Below are 21868 nucleotides of genomic sequence, written 5' to 3'. Positions count from 1 at the left end.
TATGTGTGTGTGTGTGCTGTTATGTTTCAGAAATGAAGACAGGATGAAGAAGCCTGGAACTCCAGGGACTCCAGGCTCCAGTGACCTAGAGACTGCCCTTCGTAGGCTGTCCCTGCGACGGGAGAATTACCTCTCGGAGCGGAAGTTCTTCGAGGAAGAGCAGGAAAGGAAGTTGCGGGAGCTGGCAGAAAAGGGTGAACTCCACAGTGGCTCCGTTACCCCCACAGAGAGCATCATGTCGCTGGGAACTCACTCCAGGTTTTCAGAATTCACTGGATATTCAGGAATGTCTATCAGCAGTCGCTCCTACCTGCCAGAAAAGCTTCAGATTGTGAAACCGCTAGAAGGTGATAACAAAGGGCCTCGGCCTTTATCTGTTCTTCTTAGTGACTCTTTGTGGTCTCTTATCCATCACCAGAAAGCAGGAAACCTTTGCAATACCTACTCTTTTTACTTTAGAGACAGTAACCCACGCTGTTGGTTTGAAATCTTCTAACTGCTACTTTTTTTCCCCACAAGCCTTAAAAGTATTAGGAAACAGTTCCAGCCAAGGCAGTAAAATAAATGTTACAGAGGCTGCACATGAATCAGGGCCTGGCCTAAACCTCAGTGTGGCCATTTCTTATTTAGACAAGGAAGGTGAATCAGTGTCTGAAATTTAAGCAGCTCTAGAGTATTAATTAGTTGCCCCAGTCTCCATTCTGCAAATAGTCCAGTTGGTCTAGTAAGACTGTTTTTGTGATGAAGAATTGCCTCTGGACTTGGCTGTGTAAGTGGCCACATGTGAGTCTCTATGGCTTTGGGTTTCATGTATGAAGTACATGGGGATTTTTTTAAGGTCAAATTTCCTCCATATGATGTCTCAGAAAAAGGCATGATATATGCAGATGGTAGTCAGGGCTGGAGCTTTGTTTCCAGGTGCATTTCTCTCCTCTAACAAAGCTGACAATAGGTTGTCTCATTTGATTCAGGTTGATTTCAGGTTGTTGCTGGAAGCTAGCTGAGTAAATCCATTGAAGTTTGAACCAAAAGGAAGCTGTTCTCCTATAGCACTTGGCAGATACACTAGTTACATCATTTAGCTTTGCTTTCTCTCTTTTCCTTTAACAGCACTCCTGTGTTACATTACATTGTCTGTGTGTGGTTTAATTGCAAAAGTTCCATTGTTTTTCATCTCTTTAGAATAAGTTTATTTCACCTGTAAGGAACATTTAGCATGACACATACTCAGAAGCAAAAATAACCCTTCTTTTGAAGAAAGTGATGTGCTGTATCTACCTGTTCAGATGAAGCTAGAGCCATAGCACACCGGTCCATACTGTTGGCAGATTTGAGTAGTTTGTTCTCATGACTGCATTTACATGGTCATAAAAATCCTTGTACCACACGAGGGAAGGGATGATGTAGTTATGTTTCAGTTACTGCTTGCTACCACTGTAATAGATTACTGTCACCATCCCATTATATCTGCTTTTTTCTTCCAATAAACTCTTCAAGTCTTTATTATCTTTCTATCTGTCTGGGTTGTTTTTTTGGGTTTTGTGTTTGGTTTTTTTTTCCCTCCTGGTTTTGTTACTTGTTCTGACTGGATCTTTTTTTTTTCCCCCCTTAAAATGATTGCAGTTTTTTAAGTACTTCTGATATTTGATTTGAGCTCATTTGTAGCATGCTTGTGTCTACCTGTTTCCTAAGTTGTAGTGTTTGTCACCTTTTCATAAACACATGCTTATGATTCTGTTCCTCACTTCAGCTTAGTTTCCTTCCTGAATCTTTTAATGACATTTAGTATTGATTTTGGTTGGGTTTTTTCCAACTTCATGGGTACTTCCAGCCTACTGGGGCAAACTGATCTGCTGTACCTGCAGACTGTTATCAGTGGTTGTGCCTTTTGTTTGTATTACTGCTTTCCTCAGGGTGCTCATGCCATAAAATGGAAGCAAAATGAAGATGAGTTCTGTGAGGAATTTCAGACTAATACTTCTGCAATCCTTTAAATTCCACAATGAAATAAATAGGGTGACAGAAGCACGAAGAATATGGAATCTTCTTTTGCACCTTTAAAAAGGCAAACCAAGCAATGGTTTCTTTAAGCCAGATAGAATGCTTGCTTGATGTGGCTTGCTTTAGTTACAGTCCAGTGGGTGTTTTTTGGTTGGATTAGTTTTTAACTATGCATCTGCAGCTGGTCATGCCACAAGCACAAAGCAGGACTTCCTGAGGCATCCTGTAGAAAAACTACAGCCTTGGGCTGATGATGTCTTCATCCACTTGGTTGCAATTGTGGCAGCAACACACCAGAAATGTCTGAGCATGCAGATATCAGGAGCAGAAAGCCAAATTCCATTGACTCCATTCACATGCTTGTGTTGCTCTTAGATCTCTTCCTGCATCACCTTGGCAGTCCCTCAGCTACATGCTAATTCTCTCCTGCCAACTTTTTTCTGACAACATGGTTTACAAAGCTGTCTAGGAGGAGCCTGGACTGAATATAGGCTGAGGTGTTGTATTAATTTGATTTTATTTTTGCTGCTGCTCCTTGCTGTTTGTATAATGCAAGTTTTGCAATGCTTTCTGCATTGATGCTACTTTTCAGGAGGGCCAAGCTAAGGCTCCCTTCTACACAGTGTATGAGACGAAGACTCAACTGGGGTAGCCTCCTGTTTGTGGTGGAGCCTAGGCCACTTTGATTTCCAATTTCCAAAAGAAATTAATAATGTGGTGTCAATAGAAGTGGTACAGCTCACAATGCAGATGCTCTGGGGAAAGATTCCACCTGGAGAAGCTTGCCTGCAGAAGTTAACCAGCCCCAGGATTTTAGACTTCCACATGGCGCCAAAAGAAACTTTGATTTCTGCTCTTTGTTTTGAGGTTATTGTCATACAGCAAAGCTCTGCTTCTTGCTAGGGACTTGAGAGTATCTTGCACTTCTCCACATTCTGGAGTATTTATTTTCTATGGAAGAAAAAATCTTGACCTTTGTGACCATTCAGAAATAAATACAAGTTACAGAGATGTCTTTTCCCTGCAATTGTTTGTTCTCGGGCTTTTGTTTTCGAGCCTCAAGGCTGCCAATCCTCTTTAGTCCTTCAAAACTCACTTTGCACTATCTTTTAATTTTAATTCTATTTAATTATCCAAAGTAATCTAGCAGTAATCTCAGCTAAAAATTACAGATTGTAAAAAATGAGCTTAATGCTACTCACTGACTGTAGTCATTCTAAAGACCTTTTCTCCTGTGTACTTCATGTTTGCAGTAAGCTTCCTGTAATGGAATATCCTCATTATGAATTGAGGATTTGTCCCATTACATGGGATTTTTCTCAGATACAAAATAAGGTATTTAAGGGCCATCCCTTTCCCTGTTATTACAGTATTACAGATTTACACACACACCATGCAAAGTATTGAATGCTCTTGGGCTTTAGATGCTGGTGAGACGTTTGTAGAGCAGCTTGTTAAATGAGTCAGTGTTTTGCTTTGGGGAGATGGGACAGAAGCAAGACAACTAAAATTGCTCAGAGCTGGTAGAGGTGAAAATACAGATGTTTTGGTTGTGTCATGGGGTCTGGAACATAGAGTTCTAACACAGTAGTGATTGGTAGGCACATGGGAGAACACAGGTCCTTGGAGGGGGAGATCAGTCACTGCTTGAGTAATCAGATAAAGTCTCTGCTGCTGACAGTGGGTATATTTGTTGAACCTGATGCCTTGCTGTTCCTGACTCATGGTGTCCTGTTGAATGCTGATGACTGAAAGTTTTTATCTGTAAAATGCACCTCTTCCTCAAAACATTTTCCCACCAAGGATGAAGCTACAGGTACAGTAGCATTTAGTTTGGCAGTAGCTGAGTTCCTATAGCCTGGGGCCTCAGGTAGATGCCATCCAAGTACTTAGAACTGATATACAGGTCAGAGGTATTACCTGCCTTCATGTGCCTGGAGATGATGTGGTTTGCTGACACATGGTAGAAAGCTGAAATTGCTGTGCAATCTACTGTGCTGTTAGCCAGCAATAGTAAAATGTGGCAGGTTCTCAGCACCTTTCTTAGTGAGCTTAACATGTGGTGAATGTTTCTCTTGGGGCTTTCTGTGGTGGTGCTCAGATGAACTGTTCAAGAGAAAGTCTTAATTCTGGGCATTCAAGGGGATGAGAATGTTGATGGGGAGGAGATGTTCCTGTACACAAGTAAATGCCACATCTTACTGCCAGACTTTGCTTAGCCAAGTGCTGATGTCCTCAGCTTATTTCATATCAATGTGGGAATGCAGAAGAGGAGGTGAAGCAGTTTTGATTCTTAGCTCATCTTCCTTGAAGTATTAAACCCAGAAACATCAAAGGCTTGGAGCTCCCAAACCTTTGGTGTTTGGGAGAAATGAAGTGGGATTTTCTACGTTTTAGGTCCTGGATCAATTCCTGATCTGTTTTGGTTGTCTTTCTGTTCCCTTTCAAGGTTCTGCCACTTTGCACCACTGGCAGCAGCTGGCTCAGCCTCACCTGGGTGGAATCCTGGACCCGAGGCCCGGGGTTGTCACGAAGGGCTTCAGGACCCTGGACCTGGACCTGGATGAAGTGTACTGCCTTAATGACTATGAGGAAGATGAGACAGGTGACATTTCTTACAAGGGCCTAACTACCTCGACGCCAGTTCAGCACACAGAGACCTCAGGTGAGAGGTCACAAGCACAAGTGACTGTTTCAGACAACAAGAATAACCCCCGCCCATCTCAGGCTTTCACAGAGGAGATGCAGGAGCCCGCGACTGACGATGATGAGGGGTCTGGTGAGGGAAACTCATTAAGTCCAGTAAAACTGACATCTTTGCAGGAGTTTGATTACTGGGCCATTCTCACATCTCTCCAGAACAGCATCCATAATGTTGCTTTGTGTGTGGCATCTGCACGTTAATGTGTGCAGCAGTCAGAACATAACCATTCTAACATGGGCTCAAAATTCCTTTCTTTAACAAGCTTTTGGTTTCTTCCCCCCCCCCCCCCCCCCCCCGCCCCCAGTAGCACCATCTGTGGTGAATATTTTACTCTATTTTGATAAGAGAAGGCTGCTAAAAGGAAGTGGTTGATTCCCAAACCTTTGTGTGGCACGTGTGCAGCTTGTATGTGTACTTAGTGCATACTGCTCAGTGTATGTAATGTACAGATGATACATGTTTTGTAAGCCTGGAGTGCAGGTGTTCTTCTGACTGTTCATAAGAAGTGATGCCATGCTTCAGATTTTTGTGCTTTGGGAGAAAACCAAAGACTAAATGATGACAAAAGGTGCATCTGAGTTGCCTTTGCTGAAACAATAGGAAGTGCCTTGAGAATCAAGTCAAGAAATTCTGCAAGTTCCATGCAGTTACCTCAGACACAGTTACCTGTTTTTAAATTGCCTTTGAGATAAAGAATTAAGAGGATGTTTTTATGCAGACAATAATGACATTTCCCTCCATACCTCTCTAAAACACTATGAAATTCTTTCATTCATATTAAGCATTTTTAAGGGATTCAGTACTGCATGAGTTGTTTCAGCTAACATGTGTGATCTATTACTGCACAGGGTTACAGGTTGTCAGCCCATGGATCTGTTCTGAGTTTGTGTGGTTTCTTTTTTGTTGTTAGTGGTTTTTTTTTCCTTTGGATTGGAATGGAATGGGTTAGAAAACTTCATTAGTTTTGTTTTCATAAGCTATATAGGAGACTTAGTCTTTATTAGATTTGCCACTGGTAGAGAATTCTAGGTAGTCCAGAATCAGAAAACTGTCAGAACTCCTTTAGGTTTCTTGTTTTTTACATAACTACTTCAAATTAAGACACTTCCTTCCCCCTTTTTGTTTTCTGGAGTCAATCAGAATTTTTTCTGTGGCTGGTCTTTGGAAGATTAGGTTGTCTCAGGGCTAGACAATAATATTTCTACTATTTTCACAAAGTGGAGAGTATCCTCAGCTGCCACTGAAATGGCAGTTCAGTGCTTCCTGCTGTTGAACATAAGCTACTTTTTGCAGTCAGTTGTAATAAGATTAAACCTGAAATCACAAAATCATTTTGGTTGGAAAAGACCTTTAAGATCATTGAGTCCAAGCATTAACCCAGCACTGCCAGGTCACCACTAAACCATGTCCCTCAGCACTACAGCTATACAGCTTTTAAATCCCTTCATGGGTGGTGACTCCACCACTTCCCTGAGCAGCCTGTTCCAGGGCTTGAACATTCAAACCCTTGAACTTCCCTTTCCATTTGCAAAAATTGCCTTTATTCACAAGATCTGTTTCCCAGGGTTTGGTGTTAGTTTGGAAACAAACAGTGCCCCTGCGGGAGCTGTGAAGAGTTCTGGATATTATCCAGGGTTTTAATTGTTTTGAAGATTCTGAATAGGCAGGCAATAGTGTTCCAGTCTAGAGCTACAGGCCTTCTAACCTGAGAACAAAGTGTCTGAGGAAGTACAGTGCCAACAAGGACCATGCCCAGCAGTGGGAGTCATCTTAGCCTTTTGGGTAGGTGTCAGCTCCATTGGATGTGTGCTTTGAGGCTAGCACCTGACCATTTTTTCTGGAGATGTCCTCTGGCAGAGCACCACAGTAGGTGTCTGCCTTTACTGCAGTTTTGTAGGTGTGCAGTGCTGCTCAAGACGAGCCCAAGAGAAGTTGTTCTAACATTCAGGATCAGAGAGCAGCCATTGCTGATAGTGCCAAAGGTGTCTTGTAGCCAAAATTCAGAACAAAGTTTCAGTTGTTTCTTGTGGAATGATGGATAGAGTCAGAAATCATTCTGACTAAATAAGAAAAAGTCAGTATCCTTGGATTTTCTGTCTCTGTGTTGAAGCCTATAGCATCCATTGATACATAAAATAACTTCTTCACCATACATGCTGATTATATCCCAGTTATGGCACTGAATGTTTCACAAGACATTAACACACACCTGATAAATGACATGCACTTGGTCTGAGAGAGCTACATGCTGTGTGTGCTCTCAGGAACTTTGTGGAAGATCAGGAATTTTATGGAAGGCAGCAAATTCCAGCATCTACTTCAAGCCTCCTACCCAGGAATAGGTTGAAATTTGTGTGTCACTGATGTAGTCTCTCAGCATAATTGGAATGGGAAAGAAGTCAGGGCACAGCAATGCTTTTGTCATCTAGGACAAGTAAGTTTTGCAGCACGGATTTTTAGTCTTCTCAATATGTTTTCTTGTTTTATTACTATTCTTGGGAAGTGCCAGCAGTGTATTCTAAACCTGTACAGAGTCTCTTTCAGGGGAAGAGGTAGGTGGTTGGTTAGGGTTCTTTATTTCATTGTTTGTTTGTTGGGGTTTTTTTAATTCATTGCCTTTCAGATTTCTCTTAAACAAAACCCCCCTAAGCTAATCCAAGCACTTAATGTTGTGAATGTTCTCATTTTGAAGCTGGAAGGGCCACACTTGATTTAACTTGCATGCTGCTATTGGGTGCATGAACTAGTCTGTCAGTACTTTTGTTTGGTAGCTCCACTGATTAGAACAGATGTGCACAGCGTTATGGGGTCAGCCCTCTTGTACTTGGTGTTTAGACCTTAACCACGACATGCAGATCTTTCCATACAGATGCCTAAACTCACAAAACAACCTAAAGGATGTGTCTGATGTTTGAGTTGGTTTTAAAGCAGGGTTGCTGTGCATGCTTGTTGTACAGAAAAGCAATAAATGTTGTAACCCTTCTTAGAAGGAAAGTAATGCTGCATATTTGAATATATCTCCTTTTCAAATGGCATGGATATCTCCCAGTAATTACTACTGTTAAAATAGTCTGGTGGCAATTGTGGAGTCTCTTGCTCTGGAGACATTCAAAACCCACCTGGACACATTCCTGTGTGACCTGCCCTAGGTGATCCTGCTCTGGCAGGGAGCTTGGACTCAGTGATCTTCCGAGGTCCCTTCCAGCCCCTGATGTTTTGTGATTCTGGGGATCACAGAAGCCACATCAAATGTTCTGAAGTCATTTTATGTCTGACCTGTGTGGTTGTAATGCACAAGAGAAGGAGACCTCAGCCAGAAGAAAGCTAAGGAAATCTTGCCCACAGAATCCCTGCCTTTACTCAGGTTTTCGTCTCTTGCTGTTTTCAAAAGCAAAATAAATCACAAGTTTGGAAATGCAGATATTCAGAGGAAAATGTTAGTGTTCATTCTTGAAGACACTTAACAGAAGTGATGCTCCTGGCATGGATGTGCTGATTCTTGGAGGCTTTGAGCATTCAGAGTTACCCCTGAAAGCAGTGTTTTTCTGAAGAACATCTGAAGGCACCTGAACACCTTTAGGAGAGCACTGTGCTCGTGTTTCACAGCTGGTATTTACCATCCATCTGCATTTTTGTTGTTGTGTTTAACTCTGGCATTAGCTTCAGCACAGCCTGTATTCTCCCTGTGCTGTCAACCAGCGGTTTGCAGTGCACTGGGTGTCAAAGCTCTCACCTTCAGTCACCTGGAGGGGATGAACTTGGCTAAATTTAGAGAGGACATGAAGCAGGTGTCTTGTCCCGTGGATCCTGATTGGATTTTATGACCAAGAATATGGAGGTGGTGTCGTAGACTGGTAGTGGTGAAAGCCATAACTTGTGCTCTGAGTGATTACTCTGGAGGAAAAAAAAAGTGCCTCTTTTTGGGCCTTCATTATCCTCTTCAAAAGCAGGCAGAGATGAACTTTGCTTTTCAGCAGTAAAATGAACTCTGGGTGCTTTAAAACATGCTCCAAGGACTCCCCAGATCAATTGTCTCACCAGCCTGTGCTAAGGAGATGCTCAAATTCCACTGCTCTGACCTGAAAGAGCAGGAAACCAGGTTTCCTCCTTTGGTTAAAACATGCCAAAGAAACAGGGAGCAGAGTGATTTGCTTCAGAGCTGGACTAAAATGTTACTTAGTGCTGGTCTGGATCAGGTCACACTCCAAAGATTTCTGATTTTATATATATATATATATTTTAAGTTCATTTTTGCATCACACCAGAATAGGTGTTTATATAAAATGAAAAGATTCAGTGGCCACTGTGAGCTCCCTGCCTCCTCCCTCTTCATCTGGCATGACAGTGGATTTGAGTTTGAAACCAGTGGTACAAAAGGGAACGGTGTCTCAGGAACACTCTAAATACAGCCTCCCACAAATCTTTCTCAAAATCCATTTGTCTTGACACTTCTCTGTGGCTAGGGCAGGCCATTTTTTACCTACTCGTTTTGTGCCTTTCTCTGCACGAGCTGGCTGAAAATGCAGATGGCATGATTTTTTTGGATGGTTCCCTGAGCAGAATGTGGTGTCCTGAACGCGTCCGGTGTGCAGTTTGCACCCAGCAGAGTGGCCCAGACGCTCTTGAGTCCTGAAGCTGGATCTGAAAGAGCTCTGAGCTAGGTAAAATCAGCTTCATGTTCTGAGGGGAAAAAGCTGTTTTACCAGAAGATGGAACTCTCTGCACTCAGACTAGTACCTGCCCTTGTTTTTATTTTCTTTTTCTTCATCTTCAGTCTTTTAAAAGAACTTTAAGATGTGCTTAGAAGAGGTTCTCAGCTGTGCTTTGCTTTTTTTCACCATATGAGAGAGCCCAAGGTAAAGAATCATTAATGACTGAGAAACACAACATGATCCAGCAGCAGCCTAAGGTTTAGCTTGACATGGATTTTAGGGGGAAAAGCACACCACAGATGCACACTGATGGATGAAGCTCATGATATTTCTGTAAATCCTTTTAACCGCTTGAGTAATGTACAGATTCTTTTCCATACAGATATGAAGCCTCGTTGTTAATCATTGCAACTTTGAAAAGCAAGGTTTAAATAAGACTTTTGGCTGCAGACAGAGTCACAAGGAGCAGATCTTTCTATGGAAAACACTACCTCGTTGTATGTACCTGTGAAGACACAAACTTGGTGCCCACTTCTTCTGTATTACTGCCTCACAGATGTTGTACCAGCTCAGGTTATGGCCATTCTTGTGTAAAATGACTAGCTTGGGAATGAATCCTTTTGTGTCCATTTGACAAACTTTGTTCATTTCCAGCAACAGGTTCTCACTCTCTTTCTGTTGTGTCCAAAGGATGGAAAGTGCTACAGCAGTATGATACAGCCCATTGTTGACTGATGGAGGATGAAGCTGGTACAGGACTTTTTTAGCGGTATTTGAGGGTGGATTACAGCCTTGGAAACTGATTCATTGATTTTAAAAAAATCATTTCAATTTGTTTCCTCTTATTAGAGTCAGTGATTTCTCTACTTTTAGCAGCCTTCTCCTATCTCTGACTCATTGATAGAGATGGGTCCTGCTTTTGCTAACACCGCTGTGTATCTTCCATGTGCCTGTTTCCAGTCTGAGGGGATGCCCAGTGGATAATACAGATGGGGGAAATGCACTTAACTGTATTGCAGCTGTGTGCTTTGGGTTCAGCTTGCAATCTTAAACAAGCATCACTTTATTCTGTTCTCTCTTCATCATCCAGGGATAATTACTTTCTTTCTACTCAATTTGTGTTGAAGTCCTTTGCTGTCTCTAAATAACCATTTTTTTTTCCTGTCCAGTTATCTGAGCTCTTTCTCCAGATTTTCTTTTAACTCTCTGCAGTGTGGAGAGAATCATGATTGCTAGGCTGTGCTCCCTTCTAGTAGCTTTTATAGTGCTCACACTAATCTCTAAAGCAGCTGGAGTCCTGAAACATCCTAATTGCCGTCTCTGGAGGTGAAGTAGAGCTTGTTGTTCCTTTATGCTGTGTGGGAACCCACTCCAGTGGGGGGCTTTGGAAATAGCCTTCTTTAATGTCTGGCAGCAGATTCCAGCACTGAGAGGTGACCTCACATTGTGTGCTTCACCACTTCTGCTTCCACTCTTCACACTCCCCATGCTCTAGCCTTCACACACTGCTTAAATGTGTTCTGAAAGGGCTATCTGACTGCACACACTGGTTTGGAGCTGTGATACTTCATATCGTCAAAAAGGGAACACAGCCACAACCTAAGGCTTGCCTTGCTTCTGCTCAGCATCTCTGGAAGTTCAGAATGGTGTCTGGTCTAGCTGGTCTGTCCTTTGCACTGTGTTGAATCATTGTGTACTGTGGTATATTAAAATGTGGCTTAATCAGGGAATGGCTCAGAGGGCTGGGCAGGAGTGGGAGGGAGGGAACTGCACACAGGTTTTACTGTGCATGTCTTTTGACCACTGCTAAGTTTGATTAGTAAGTCAGAGAATCTATGCAATCATGGTATCTTGGATGTAATGTTTAACTCTGGGGTGGTTTTCAACCAGCTTTTCAGATGCATGGCTCTTAAATTTTGTAGTTATTTTGCCCTGGCCACAGCTGCATTATCCAGCAGGTAAATGTAGCCACAGAAAAAGCTCTACTAAGAAAAAAAAAAATGGCCCAAGTCCTTAGTTTATTTTTTTTCTAATTGAGCTGCATTGATTCTTCAGATTACTGCTAAGCTGTCAGAGTGGCACTTCTTAAACAGCCACATTTATGGGGCACATGATTCACAAATACTCAAGAACTGCTGTGTTGTGCAGCTGAGGGCAGACATTCTGAAAGTACCTGACCACATGCACTGGAGAGGTGTCACAGATGTGCAGTAGTGGATCCAAACCCCACCACTTCCCTCACTGGAGCTGTCAAAACTCAGAGGCAAACAGTAATGTGTGTCTGTCCCCTCCCCACTCCCAACAACTTATCTCCTTGTAGCATTAGCACACTGGATCCATTACTGAGAAGTAATGGGGATACCTTTTTGTGGATCAATCTAAAAGCTGAAATGCAGGAGCATCCAGAAAGCCTTGGTGCTCCTGAGCTGCTACTAGAGAATGCTGCTCGGGATTTCCCCCCATAACAGCTACTAGCTCGGATGAGGACCAGCTTTTCAAGCATTGCCTTGCCTAAATTTGGCTTGAGCAAGACTTCCCTGCAATGCTAGTGATCATGGGGGCACTGGCCTTGGAGTTCTAGATGTGTTTGTTCTGGAGAACAAGTGTCCATTAGAACACAGTAGCACTTCTGTATTTCACTTTTCTTGCATTGATCCTTCCTGAAGTACCTCATCACTTTTTGCATCTGTCTTACCAGCACACAGAAGTTTGGTTTTCCCCTTTTTCTGTGTAAAATGCAAAGAATTTGCTTTTTTTTAATTTAGTACCTCATCCTGGGAAGTGCATGTCACAAACCAACTCCACCTTCACCTTCACCACCTGCCGCATTCTGCACCCTTCCGATGAGCTCACACGAGTCACACCAAGGTAAGGGTTTCTCATGGTGGCAAAGCACTCAACTCTCAGTTTTCCCTGTGAGGGCATGCAAATTACTGGCAGTAGCAAAAACATTAGCCCCACTGGTGACTTACAGCACCCACTCAAATTATTCTTCCCATTGTGAGTTACCTCAGCTTGATTTTATTTGAGAGGGACATTTTAGAGAGCCAGTGAAAATGTCTTTAATTTAAAGTCTTACAGGATCAGACATAACTGGGCTGGCTTCCAATATCCAAGTCTGATAACCCTTGATCCCAAACTAGTTGTAGTCCTCATGTGTGGATGCAGAGAATGTGTGAATGCACAGCATATGGTCTCTCACAAAAAAAAAAGGAGGAGGTATTTCTGGGCAGGAAAAATCTGACCCTTTGGCACAGAAGAAAAAGGGGATGCACAGGTAACAAAATGCAGGAAGTACGTGAGGAATGGAGGAGGAAATAAGCCTTAATGAGAAACAGGCAGCCATCTACTTTGTGCCTTGGTTTAATTGTTGGAAATGAGTTTAGAGTGGCCAGGCTGAAACTAATCAACTGGCTTAAATAACAGCAGTTGGCATGTGCAGACAGTACATGCCAACGTGAGACAGTTCTGGAGCCTTACGGAAGGGGAAGACCTGACAAGCCAGAGGGGGTGAGTGAAGTTCATAGAATCATAGAATGCTTTGGGTTGGAAGGGACCTTTCAAAGGTCATCTAGTCCAACTCTGCTGCAGTAAGCAGGGACATCTTCAGCTAGATCAGGTTGCTCAGAGCCTTATCCAACCTGATATTGAATGTTTCCAGGGATGAAGCATCTACCCAGCTCTCTGGGCAACCTGTGCAGTCTCTCACCACCCTCACTGCAAAAATAAAATGTTCTTCCTTCTATCCAGTCTAAATCTCCCCTCCTGTCCTGTTGCAACAGGCCTTGCTAAAAAGACTGTGCCATACCTGAAGAGGGAACTGCCCTTCATAAATCAGCATTGGAAGAATGCTTTTTCTGTTTAGAATCACTCACTCTGCCCCTTGCAGCACCCCGGTGGAAGTGTTATGCAGGTCCCCATTCAGAGGTGATGTGTTTAGCCTGGTGTAGGCATGAGCTGGGCATTGTCTGCCTAAGGAATGCATGAAAAGTGAGGGTATTAAATGTGAAAACCTGTGAGGTGCAAAAGAAATGGATGATGATTAAATGTAACTTTCCTACTTGCCTTTCTGAACTTAGTTTTAGTCATGGCTGGGTTTTCTTTACCTTCCTCTGTCTTCCTCTCCCCTCAACACTGTCACTGGAGACATCTTTTTATATGGCTGCAGTGCTTTTTAAACTTTCTTATTGTTGTTGAATTGCTCTTCATTGTGGTCATAATAAACTCCTTAATTTCTGGGTGCTAAATTGAACAAATCATCCATAAACTGACAGCTGAATCCAGTACATTTTCCGGTGCCCTAGGTACACCAGAGTTCATCTTCATTCAGGAGGAAAAGAGCAAACTGAACAATGTGTTTTCAGCAGACATGTTGAAGGAGTTCATCCTTACCAACTATAAATGATTCTTCACAGGTCATATGAGGAGGATGAGGAAACTGCACTATGTCTGCTTGTGCTGAGAGGAGGCATAGGGCAAACACTCTGAGCCAGCGTGGCAGGGGGTGAGCGATGCTGCCAGCAGTCTCTGTCTTGGCAGGGTCACCTACAAGGAATGTTAGTGTGTGTGGCACCAGCTAACCCAGAGAGCTCTGGTATTTACTACCTGGTTGTGTTTAACCTTGCCTCTAACCCAGGTGATGCTCTAACCTGACTGAATTCCATCCAGCTCAATGAAGTGCTCATTGATTTCTTTTCTCAGTCTAACCCTGCAACTGTCACTAGGCTGAGTTGCTGAGGCCAGTTGGAGTCTGTGCCTGTGGGTGTGTTCAGGAAGTTCAGCAGTGTTGGTCAGTTTGATGGGGAGGCTGTTTCCTGGTGAAAGCAATACCAAAATGATGCAAAAAAAAACCCACTCCCAAAGCAACCCCTACATAAACCCCACTTTTTGCAGGGATGTCTGATGGCTTTTATTGTACTTTACTGATCTGTCAGCACAGCTACACAGTAAAAATCCTAATTAAGTGTCTGTGCAACTGAAATCTGGAGCTGGAGAGAATGAAGCTGTTGGAGTTAATAAGCTAGTGGAAGGCTATAGTTTTCATCTCCTGACTAGAGCATCCTAGAAGCCTGATAATTAACACCCCACATATGGCTTTCCATAATGTGCTTGGTCCTACCCTTCAGGAAGTCATTTCACACAGTAAGGTCTCTTTGTTTTCTCTCCCTTGTGCTTTTAACAACCTCTGTGTTTAGCCAGTGTGGGAGGTGCATCACAGTGGCTGTCACTGCTCTTTTAGTTCCACCATGAACTGCAGCAGAGCTGTGAAGATGCAGCTTTAATCTGAGCTGAAGGGAAGAACAGTCATCTAACTCCCCTCTCTTCTCAGCCTTGCCCCCTTAGCTCTGCTGTGAGGAGTCCTCCTCCCCTGCCCCTGACTGAGCCCAGGGAGAAGGAAGGGGGAGAGATTGCCTTGGCACATCTGCTATCTGCAGCACTGACAGCCACAGCACATGGGAGGGTGTGAGAAGCCCAATTCAGAACATTCCAGAATGTCTAACCTGACATTCACAGCAGTCTTGGCTTCCCAGAGTTCAGTAATGTAAGGTGAAGTGAGACTGCAGATTGTAAAGACATCATCCAGGCCCTTTTGTCCACGTGGACTTGCAATTCCTTCATTGAGCAGAGGCTTCTCTACACCTGGAAATGCAGCCAGATTGTCTCAGGGTGGCTGTTTGAGTCATTTCTTGGTACAGAGAACCCAGCGTGAGTTGAAGTTGCATGTTACGGCTGAGCTCTGGCAGTGTGGCTCTGCTGACAAGATCCTGCTCTTTGCCCTGTTTCCCTCTCTCCCAGCAGCTTAGTTTTCCTACTCTTTCCCACTGGCTTTCCTTTTCATCTGACTCTGAGTGTCTTCTACTTGCTAACCTGGCATGACTAAGGGGAAGATTTCCTTCTTTGAATATTGGTGAGCTCTCAGGGCAGTGAATTATCGGTTAGCATCAAGTTAGTTCAAGACCCTTTAAATGCCATTAGAGGAGCTGAATCCATGCCTAGAAAATACCACTGTGGAGTTCACTTTTTTTAGCTGTATGATTATGTGGCAAAAATAATAATTTTAGCATGATTCAGAACTAGTTGGAACACTTTCTCTTTTCAAGGCATATGGAACCCTTGGGATTCTGCCATGAATTTAGAGGGTCAGGGATGTCCCACATACCTTGTTTCTGGAATGACTGAGTACACCATGACTTAATGAATGGTGTGTCTGAACTGCCTTAAATGTGGAGTGAGGATTACCCATGGAGAAGCAGGCTGTGGCTAAGCTAAGCTGTAAGGAACAAGTGTTGTAAGGATGGCACTGTAGTAGCAGAAACACTCAAACCTCGGTGTCAGTGAGGTACTGGTAAAGAAATCTGCCTCTTGTTCTAAACACGTGCCTTACTGAGTATTTATGTAGAGCTGACAAGAAACTATTAGTTAAAATGTTTTGAGAAGGAACTGGACCTGGGGTGCAGTTTAGCCATGTTTCAACCTCTAGAAATCAGTGTTTTACCAAGTTAACAGTAGCATGGCTCTGTGGCATGCTCGGGTTGCTGCTGGGTTGTCGGTTACCAAGTAACAACCAAGAGCCTGACTCTTATTTTCTCTTCTCTTTTGATGGAATCATAGACTGCTTTGGGTTGGGAGGGACCTCTAAAGGGCATCTAACCCACCCTGTTGTGAGCAGGGGTGTGTTCAGCCACATGAGGTTGCTCACTCCAATGTGCATCTCCATCAAAAGTCAGATCCCCTTCCCCATAATTGAAAGCAAATGCAGCAGAAGGGTTTGACTTCAAAGTGCATGTTGGTGATAATGCCAAGTTCCAGCAGCTGTGCTATGAATGCTGCTGTAACAAATAATGTCCCCTTCTGCCCTTGCTGCTCTCTGCTGTGACCCAGCAGTACAGGAAGGGGCAGCAGTTCTGTGTGTGGAGAAGTGATACTGAAAAGCATGGTTTAGTCTTGCTTTTCCCATTGGTTAAGTCCTCCAGCTTCCCTGTCTCAGGGAAGCAACTGGGAGTTGTGGCAGGAAGGGTAACTGCAGGTGTTCCTCCCAGCCTTTGTCAGCTTAACAGTGCAGCAGCAGCAGTGTGGTGGTGTCAGAATAGATTCATTGCAGGGGAGGTGAAGGATGCAGGGTGGAGAGCAGTGTTTTGGAAGAGCATGGGCTGTCCTTGGCATCATGCTTGCAGGTAGCTGGGAACTGTCAGTTTCTCCTGCACTCTCCAAGTGGACAAAAGCCCCTGCCCAGTGTTCAGGATCTTGCTTGCAGTAAGTTGTGATTCCCTGGTGGTGAGAGTAACTTGCCTGCTCCTTTGCTTGCAGCCTTAACGCAGCACCTACTCCAGCTTGTGGCAGCATTAGCAACCTGAAGGGCACCCCGGTGGGCACTCCCTGTACTCCTCGGCGTCTGAGCTTGGCTGAATCCTTCACTAACCTCCGGGAATCCACCACCACGATGAGCACGTCCCTGGGCCTGGTGTGGCTGCTGAAGGAAAGGGGCATCTCAGCAGCAGTGTACAACCCACAGAGCTGGGACAGAGCCGGCAGAGGCACTCTCCTGAGCACCTACCCCCCGAAGATGGCCATCATTCCTTCCACGCCACCCAACTCCCCTATGCAGACGCCTTCCTCATCCCCTCCATCCTTTGAGTTCAAGTGCACCAGCCCACCTTATGACAACTTCTTGGCTTCAAAGCCTGCTAGCTCGATCTTGAAGGAGGTAAGGAATAAAAAGAACATCAGGAACAGTGAGAGTCAGACTGATGTCTCTGTTTCCAACCTCAACCTTGTGGACAAAGTCAAGAGGTTTGGTATCGCCAAAGTTGTGAGTTCAGGGCAGACGTCAGCTCCTCCTTTAACTGATGACCAAGGACCTCTTCTCTGCGGGGCACAAGGACCGGTGAGGGCCCTTGTTCCTGGAGGCCTGGCACCAGATGGTCTCCCTTTGGGCTGCCCTGCCGTGACCAGTGCCATTGGGGGCATCCAGCTGAACACTGGCATCCGAAGGAATCGCAGCTTCCCCACCATGGTGGGTTCCAGTATGCAGATGAAGGGCCCCACGTCTCTCCCTTCGGGGATCCTCATGGGAACCAAGCTCCCGAAGCAAACTAGCTTACGATGAAGGACTTGATTTTTACAGCTAGTCTTTTTAAATGAGAACACTCCCAGCTTCCTCCGCCTTCCCCTGCCACCCCTCCATTGCCTCTTGAGTTTGACAAATCAACTTTGTGCCTAATGGGAGAAACGTGTAAACTTTGTGTAAAATCTGTAAATAGGAAGCAGATCTATTGTAACTCGTTGGAGTATTTTACTGTTCATGGAGTGCAAAAAGGCTCTAGGTTATGATGTGTTAAGGTTAACTTGCTAAAACCTTTTCAAGGGAGTTGCTCGGTTTGGGTTTGTTTGTTTGTTTGTTTTTTTAAGATGCACTGAAAAAAGCCAACACAACAACCACCACACAACCAAACCAACAAAAAAATAACTTGACTAGGAGAAGATGAATTCTGTAGCTTAGCCTGACTTGAGTCCAAGGTGCATGGGAAGCTCTCGAATGTGTCCTGTGAGCCCTCGTGTTCCATAACTTGAAGTGCGGGAGCGTTTGCGCCTCGTTCGACGCTGAGGACAGCTCTCAGCTTCACTTGTGGTAGCTGTTAACTTTGCTTCTGTAGATGAGTTCAGCTGAGTTATTGGAGTGCCTGAATGGATGAAACTTGTGTTGGTTTTGGGTTCTGTTTGTTTGTTTTGGTTTTGTTTTCCTGCTCTGTGTCCTCCTCCTCCCCACTTGAACTAATACCATGCTGAGGGCAGCAGGCCTGCTGGGTACCTATTCCTACGCTGCCATTCCATTGGCATGCTCACACTCTCTGCCACTTGTTTTTGGTGTTTGTTTCGTTTTGTTTTTCAATGCTGCACTGGATTGTGGAAGGGAAAGATGCTTTACTCTGTGCTGCTGGCACTGGAACGTGCTTTCTCAGTGCCCCCAAAGAAAAGATTTCACAGCTGGTGAGGTAAACGTGGCGCTGACTTCCCGCAGGTCGCAGCTGCGGAACAGAGTGACAGATGAGAATGTTGTAAAAGAACATGTAGCAAAACCTGTGCTGGGAGAAGCTGTGTCCTTGAAACCTCAGCAGAGAACCACAAAAAGCACTTAGTAATGGGGTGGTACAAGCTGGAAAGAGCAACTTAAAAGTCCTCATGATGATCTTCAGGTTTCGTGCCTGTCAAGGACCACAGCCTTGTAAGCAGGGTGAGAATATTCCACACCCATTTGCTGTTCACTTTTCTCACCCAGAGTTGGACCTTAACGTAGGTAAAACTGTGGGAACCTCTTGAGAAAATACATCCCTGAACTGAACATCTAACCCCTCCTTGTTCAGAGAGGAAACAGAAGACCTGACACAACCTTTAGTTAGAGCCAGGTGATCCTAACTGATGTTGCAGGGTTTTTTTTCCCCTCTGTTTTCTCCCAAACTTCTGCTGGGTGCTTGTGGAAAGAATTGGAATATCCTGGAACTGGAAGAGTCTGGAGGGAGCTTGGTTTCTAGAGCTGAGCTTGGTTGGTTTCTAGAGCCTTTATTTTTTTTAAGAGGAGATGGAGAGGAGTGAAGCAGGGAGGGTTTAACATCTGCTTTCTTTCCCTTGCACTTCTTGTGGTACCTAAGCCAAGTTCCCCGTTCATTACCGTTATCACACTATACACAATTGGTGTGAGTTGCTGTTTGTACCAGACTGTTACTCAATCGTTAGCACTGATGCTTTCATGTGTAAATGAAACTGTCTTCTAGTCTTTGTGAGGAGAGAGAGGTGGGTGGGCGGGTGGGTTGGTTGGTTGTTTCTGAATGAGGTAGCTCTTGAGGTAGTGCCATGGACACTAAGGATATTTTTTTTGAGAGAGAGAGAGAAGAAACAAACCAAAACACATGGGTCAGCTACTGCATGTGTTTGAAGACTTCTATTTATTCTATGAACTGACAGTGTTTTAGTAAGATGTCATCAGCTCCTCTTTGCTGTTGTATGTGTGCACTTATTGCAAGTAAAATTTAAGTATCTTTTTATTTGAATGTATCTTAAAGCGGTAGGTAGGATAACAATTGATTCTAAAAAACAACCACAGAACCAACTCATGGACTTAATGGACCATTTTATACACCCCGAGGAAGAAAGCAATACCATATGAGAACTTTTCAAGTGTAAAAAGTTAATCATGCAATCTGGAAGCATTATTTAGCCTTTCAATAAGCTGTAGGAGCTGTCCACCCACCAGAGAAAGCAATTGTAACACATCAGAAAGATGAGATTCAAGTTTTCTTCACTAATACCAATAAAATACCTGAAAAGTTGCCTTGTTGTGCCTTATTCAGTGTTTTCCTTCTTCTTTTAAGGTGATCAGCCTTCCACCTTGGTCCCTTGCTTTCATCGCTCAAAGGTGAATAACAGGATGTCAGCAGGTTTGGGTTTTAAATTCTTAGGCACAGAAGTCATTGAGGCTTGGAGATTTTTTGAGGCATTGGTGAAGCTTAGGTCAAAACCAAAAGCAGAGGAGTGAATGCAGATTGTTGTTTTGGAATTCCAAGCAAGCAGGATTTAATGTTGTGTGTTTGGAGCAGGAGAGGGGTGGGAACTCTTCCTGCTTATAAGTAGGCCAAAAAAAAATCTGTAGTGACAAAATGTGAAAGTACAAAGTCAGGAGGTGAACTCCAACAGGGACAGAAGTGAGCTCTGCTCTTAGCTATTAGCTTTGTCCCTGAGGAAGGAAACAGATTGAACACCAGGTAATGAGAAACTCAAAAATCCTGCACACATGGTGGGAGTCATAGAATCATGGAATCATAGAGTTTGTTTGGGTTGGAAAAGACCTCTGAGGTCATCAAGTCCGACCATCGAGACCTCTGCTCCAGGCTGGAAAGGACCTCCAAGATGATCAAGTCATGATTGAAGAGCTGGCTGGAGGAGGTCAGTGGTTCATAAACAGCCTCATACATTGAGGAGAGTGATGTATGTGGGAGGGAAATAATGCCATTTCTATACCATGCTTTCCACAGAAAGCTGGAGAGCAGGAATGCCAAAATGAAACTTCGGGAGGGCTTGCATTAGTGTGACACAGCACTGCTCAACAGCTGTGAGGAAGGCTGATGCTATGCTGGGCACATCCAGGCACTGTTGGTGAGTACAGAGACCTGACCTCCCCATGTGCCCAGCTCTGAGCCTGGGGGAGGCTCCTGATCAGAAAGGCGGGGGTTAATGCAGGGATCATGGGGGGATTGAGCAGGGTGCAGACAATGCTCCGTGCCTGAGGACAGGCTGAGTTAAATCCGGTGCCACTGAGGGTTGGTCAGTGGGATGCCTGTGGCTCTACCAGGAGCAGAGTTTGGGATTCAGTTCGTAGATTCATAGAATAGTTTGGTTTAGAAGGGACTTTGAAGATCATCTAATTCCAGCCCCCTGCCTAACACCACAATGCTGTAGCATGCAGAGGTTTCAACAGTTGCTCCCGACTTAGGAACACATTTGTTGGCAGCTCTCACATTGGACTGGAAGGTCCAGCAATGTTGGTGAGGTGTGTCCTGCCTTCCTTTGGCACAGACACAATCTGCTGCCTGCAGCTGGTATTCATGTTGAAGCATTGGCATTGTTGGGCTGTGCTGTGGCATCTTGCTGGGCGCCCTTCAGACCTGCTTTAACTCAGTTAATCAGCCAGTTGAGACCACAGGATAGCAAGAAAAATAAAACTGGTGGCTAGCAGTGCCCTTAGCTGTGATGTAGGCAGGGGGCTTTCACGTGAGAGTGGCATACCCTCCAGAAGCTGATCATGTTTGTACTGAGAAGATTAGGGAGGTTTTATCCTGCTGAAATAAGTTTCAAGCTGTGCCTAATTCAATTGCTGTGGAGTTGATGCAGGCACTTAGGAATGATTAAAGCTTTACCAAGCCCACTGCCAGATATTTTTCTTTCTTCAAGAGGATTTTAATGAACTCAGGGGATCCAGAAGTCAAACAGACAGAAAAGGTTTTCACTGCTCTGCTAAGATGTTGAAATGTTCGACTTTTAGCTAACTTGCAAATTCCTCCAGGCAGGAGAGGGACTGCAGAGCTACAGGCTGGGGTCGGAGTGGCTGGAGAGCTCCCAGAGAGGGACCTGGGGGTGCTGATCGACAGCCACCTGAATATGAGCCAACAGTGTGCCCAGGTGGCCAGGAGGGCCAATAGCATCCTGGCCTGCATTAGGAATAGTGTGGCCAGCAGGAGCAGGGAGGTCATTGTGCCCCTGTACTCTGCTTTGGTTAGGCCACACCTTGAGTCCTGTGTCCAGTTCTGGGCCCCTCAGTTTAAGAAAGACATCGAAACACTTGAACGTGTCCAGAGAAGGGCAACAAGGCTGGGGAGAGGCCTTGAGCACAGCCCTATGAGGAGCTGGGATTGTTTAGCCTGGAGAAGAGGAGGCTCAGGGGTGGCCTCATTGCCTTCTACAACTACCTGAAAGGTGGTTGTAGCCAGGAAGGGGTTGGTCTCTTCTCCCAGGCAACCAG

General features: G+C 44.5%; 1 protein-coding gene across 12 annotated transcripts in view; it reads left to right on the top strand.

Moving 5' to 3' along the window:
- Nucleotides 1-19682, top strand: part of TRAK1 (trafficking kinesin protein 1) — a 129038-nt gene extending 109356 nt beyond the window's left edge. For 5 of the 12 annotated variants that reach the window (XM_068152793.1, XM_068152789.1, XM_068152794.1 and 2 more), the window contains 4 exons: nucleotides 31-347; nucleotides 4451-4780; nucleotides 12123-12225; nucleotides 16666-19682. In XM_068152793.1, the coding sequence (XP_068008894.1) occupies nucleotides 31-347; nucleotides 4451-4780; nucleotides 12123-12225; nucleotides 16666-17464 (1549 nt within the window). In that variant the 3' untranslated portion in view covers nucleotides 17465-19682. Of the gene's footprint in view, nucleotides 1-30; nucleotides 1513-4450; nucleotides 4781-10047; nucleotides 10108-12122; nucleotides 12226-13772; nucleotides 13862-16665 lie in introns of those variants that run through there. The other 7 variants (XM_068152791.1, XM_068152796.1, XM_068152797.1 and 4 more) reach the window with 6 other exon arrangements.
- The last annotated feature ends 2186 nt before the right edge of the window (nucleotides 19683-21868 follow it).

Source organism: Melanerpes formicivorus, unplaced genomic scaffold (genome assembly GCF_026170545.1).
Source record: "Melanerpes formicivorus ecotype bairdi unplaced genomic scaffold, bMelFor1.0.p_v2 SCAF_24, whole genome shotgun sequence".
NCBI lineage: Eukaryota > Metazoa > Chordata > Aves > Piciformes > Picidae > Melanerpes > Melanerpes formicivorus.
The sequence above is the reverse complement of the archived record's forward strand: the minus strand, read 5'-3'. Positions and strand labels throughout refer to the sequence as shown.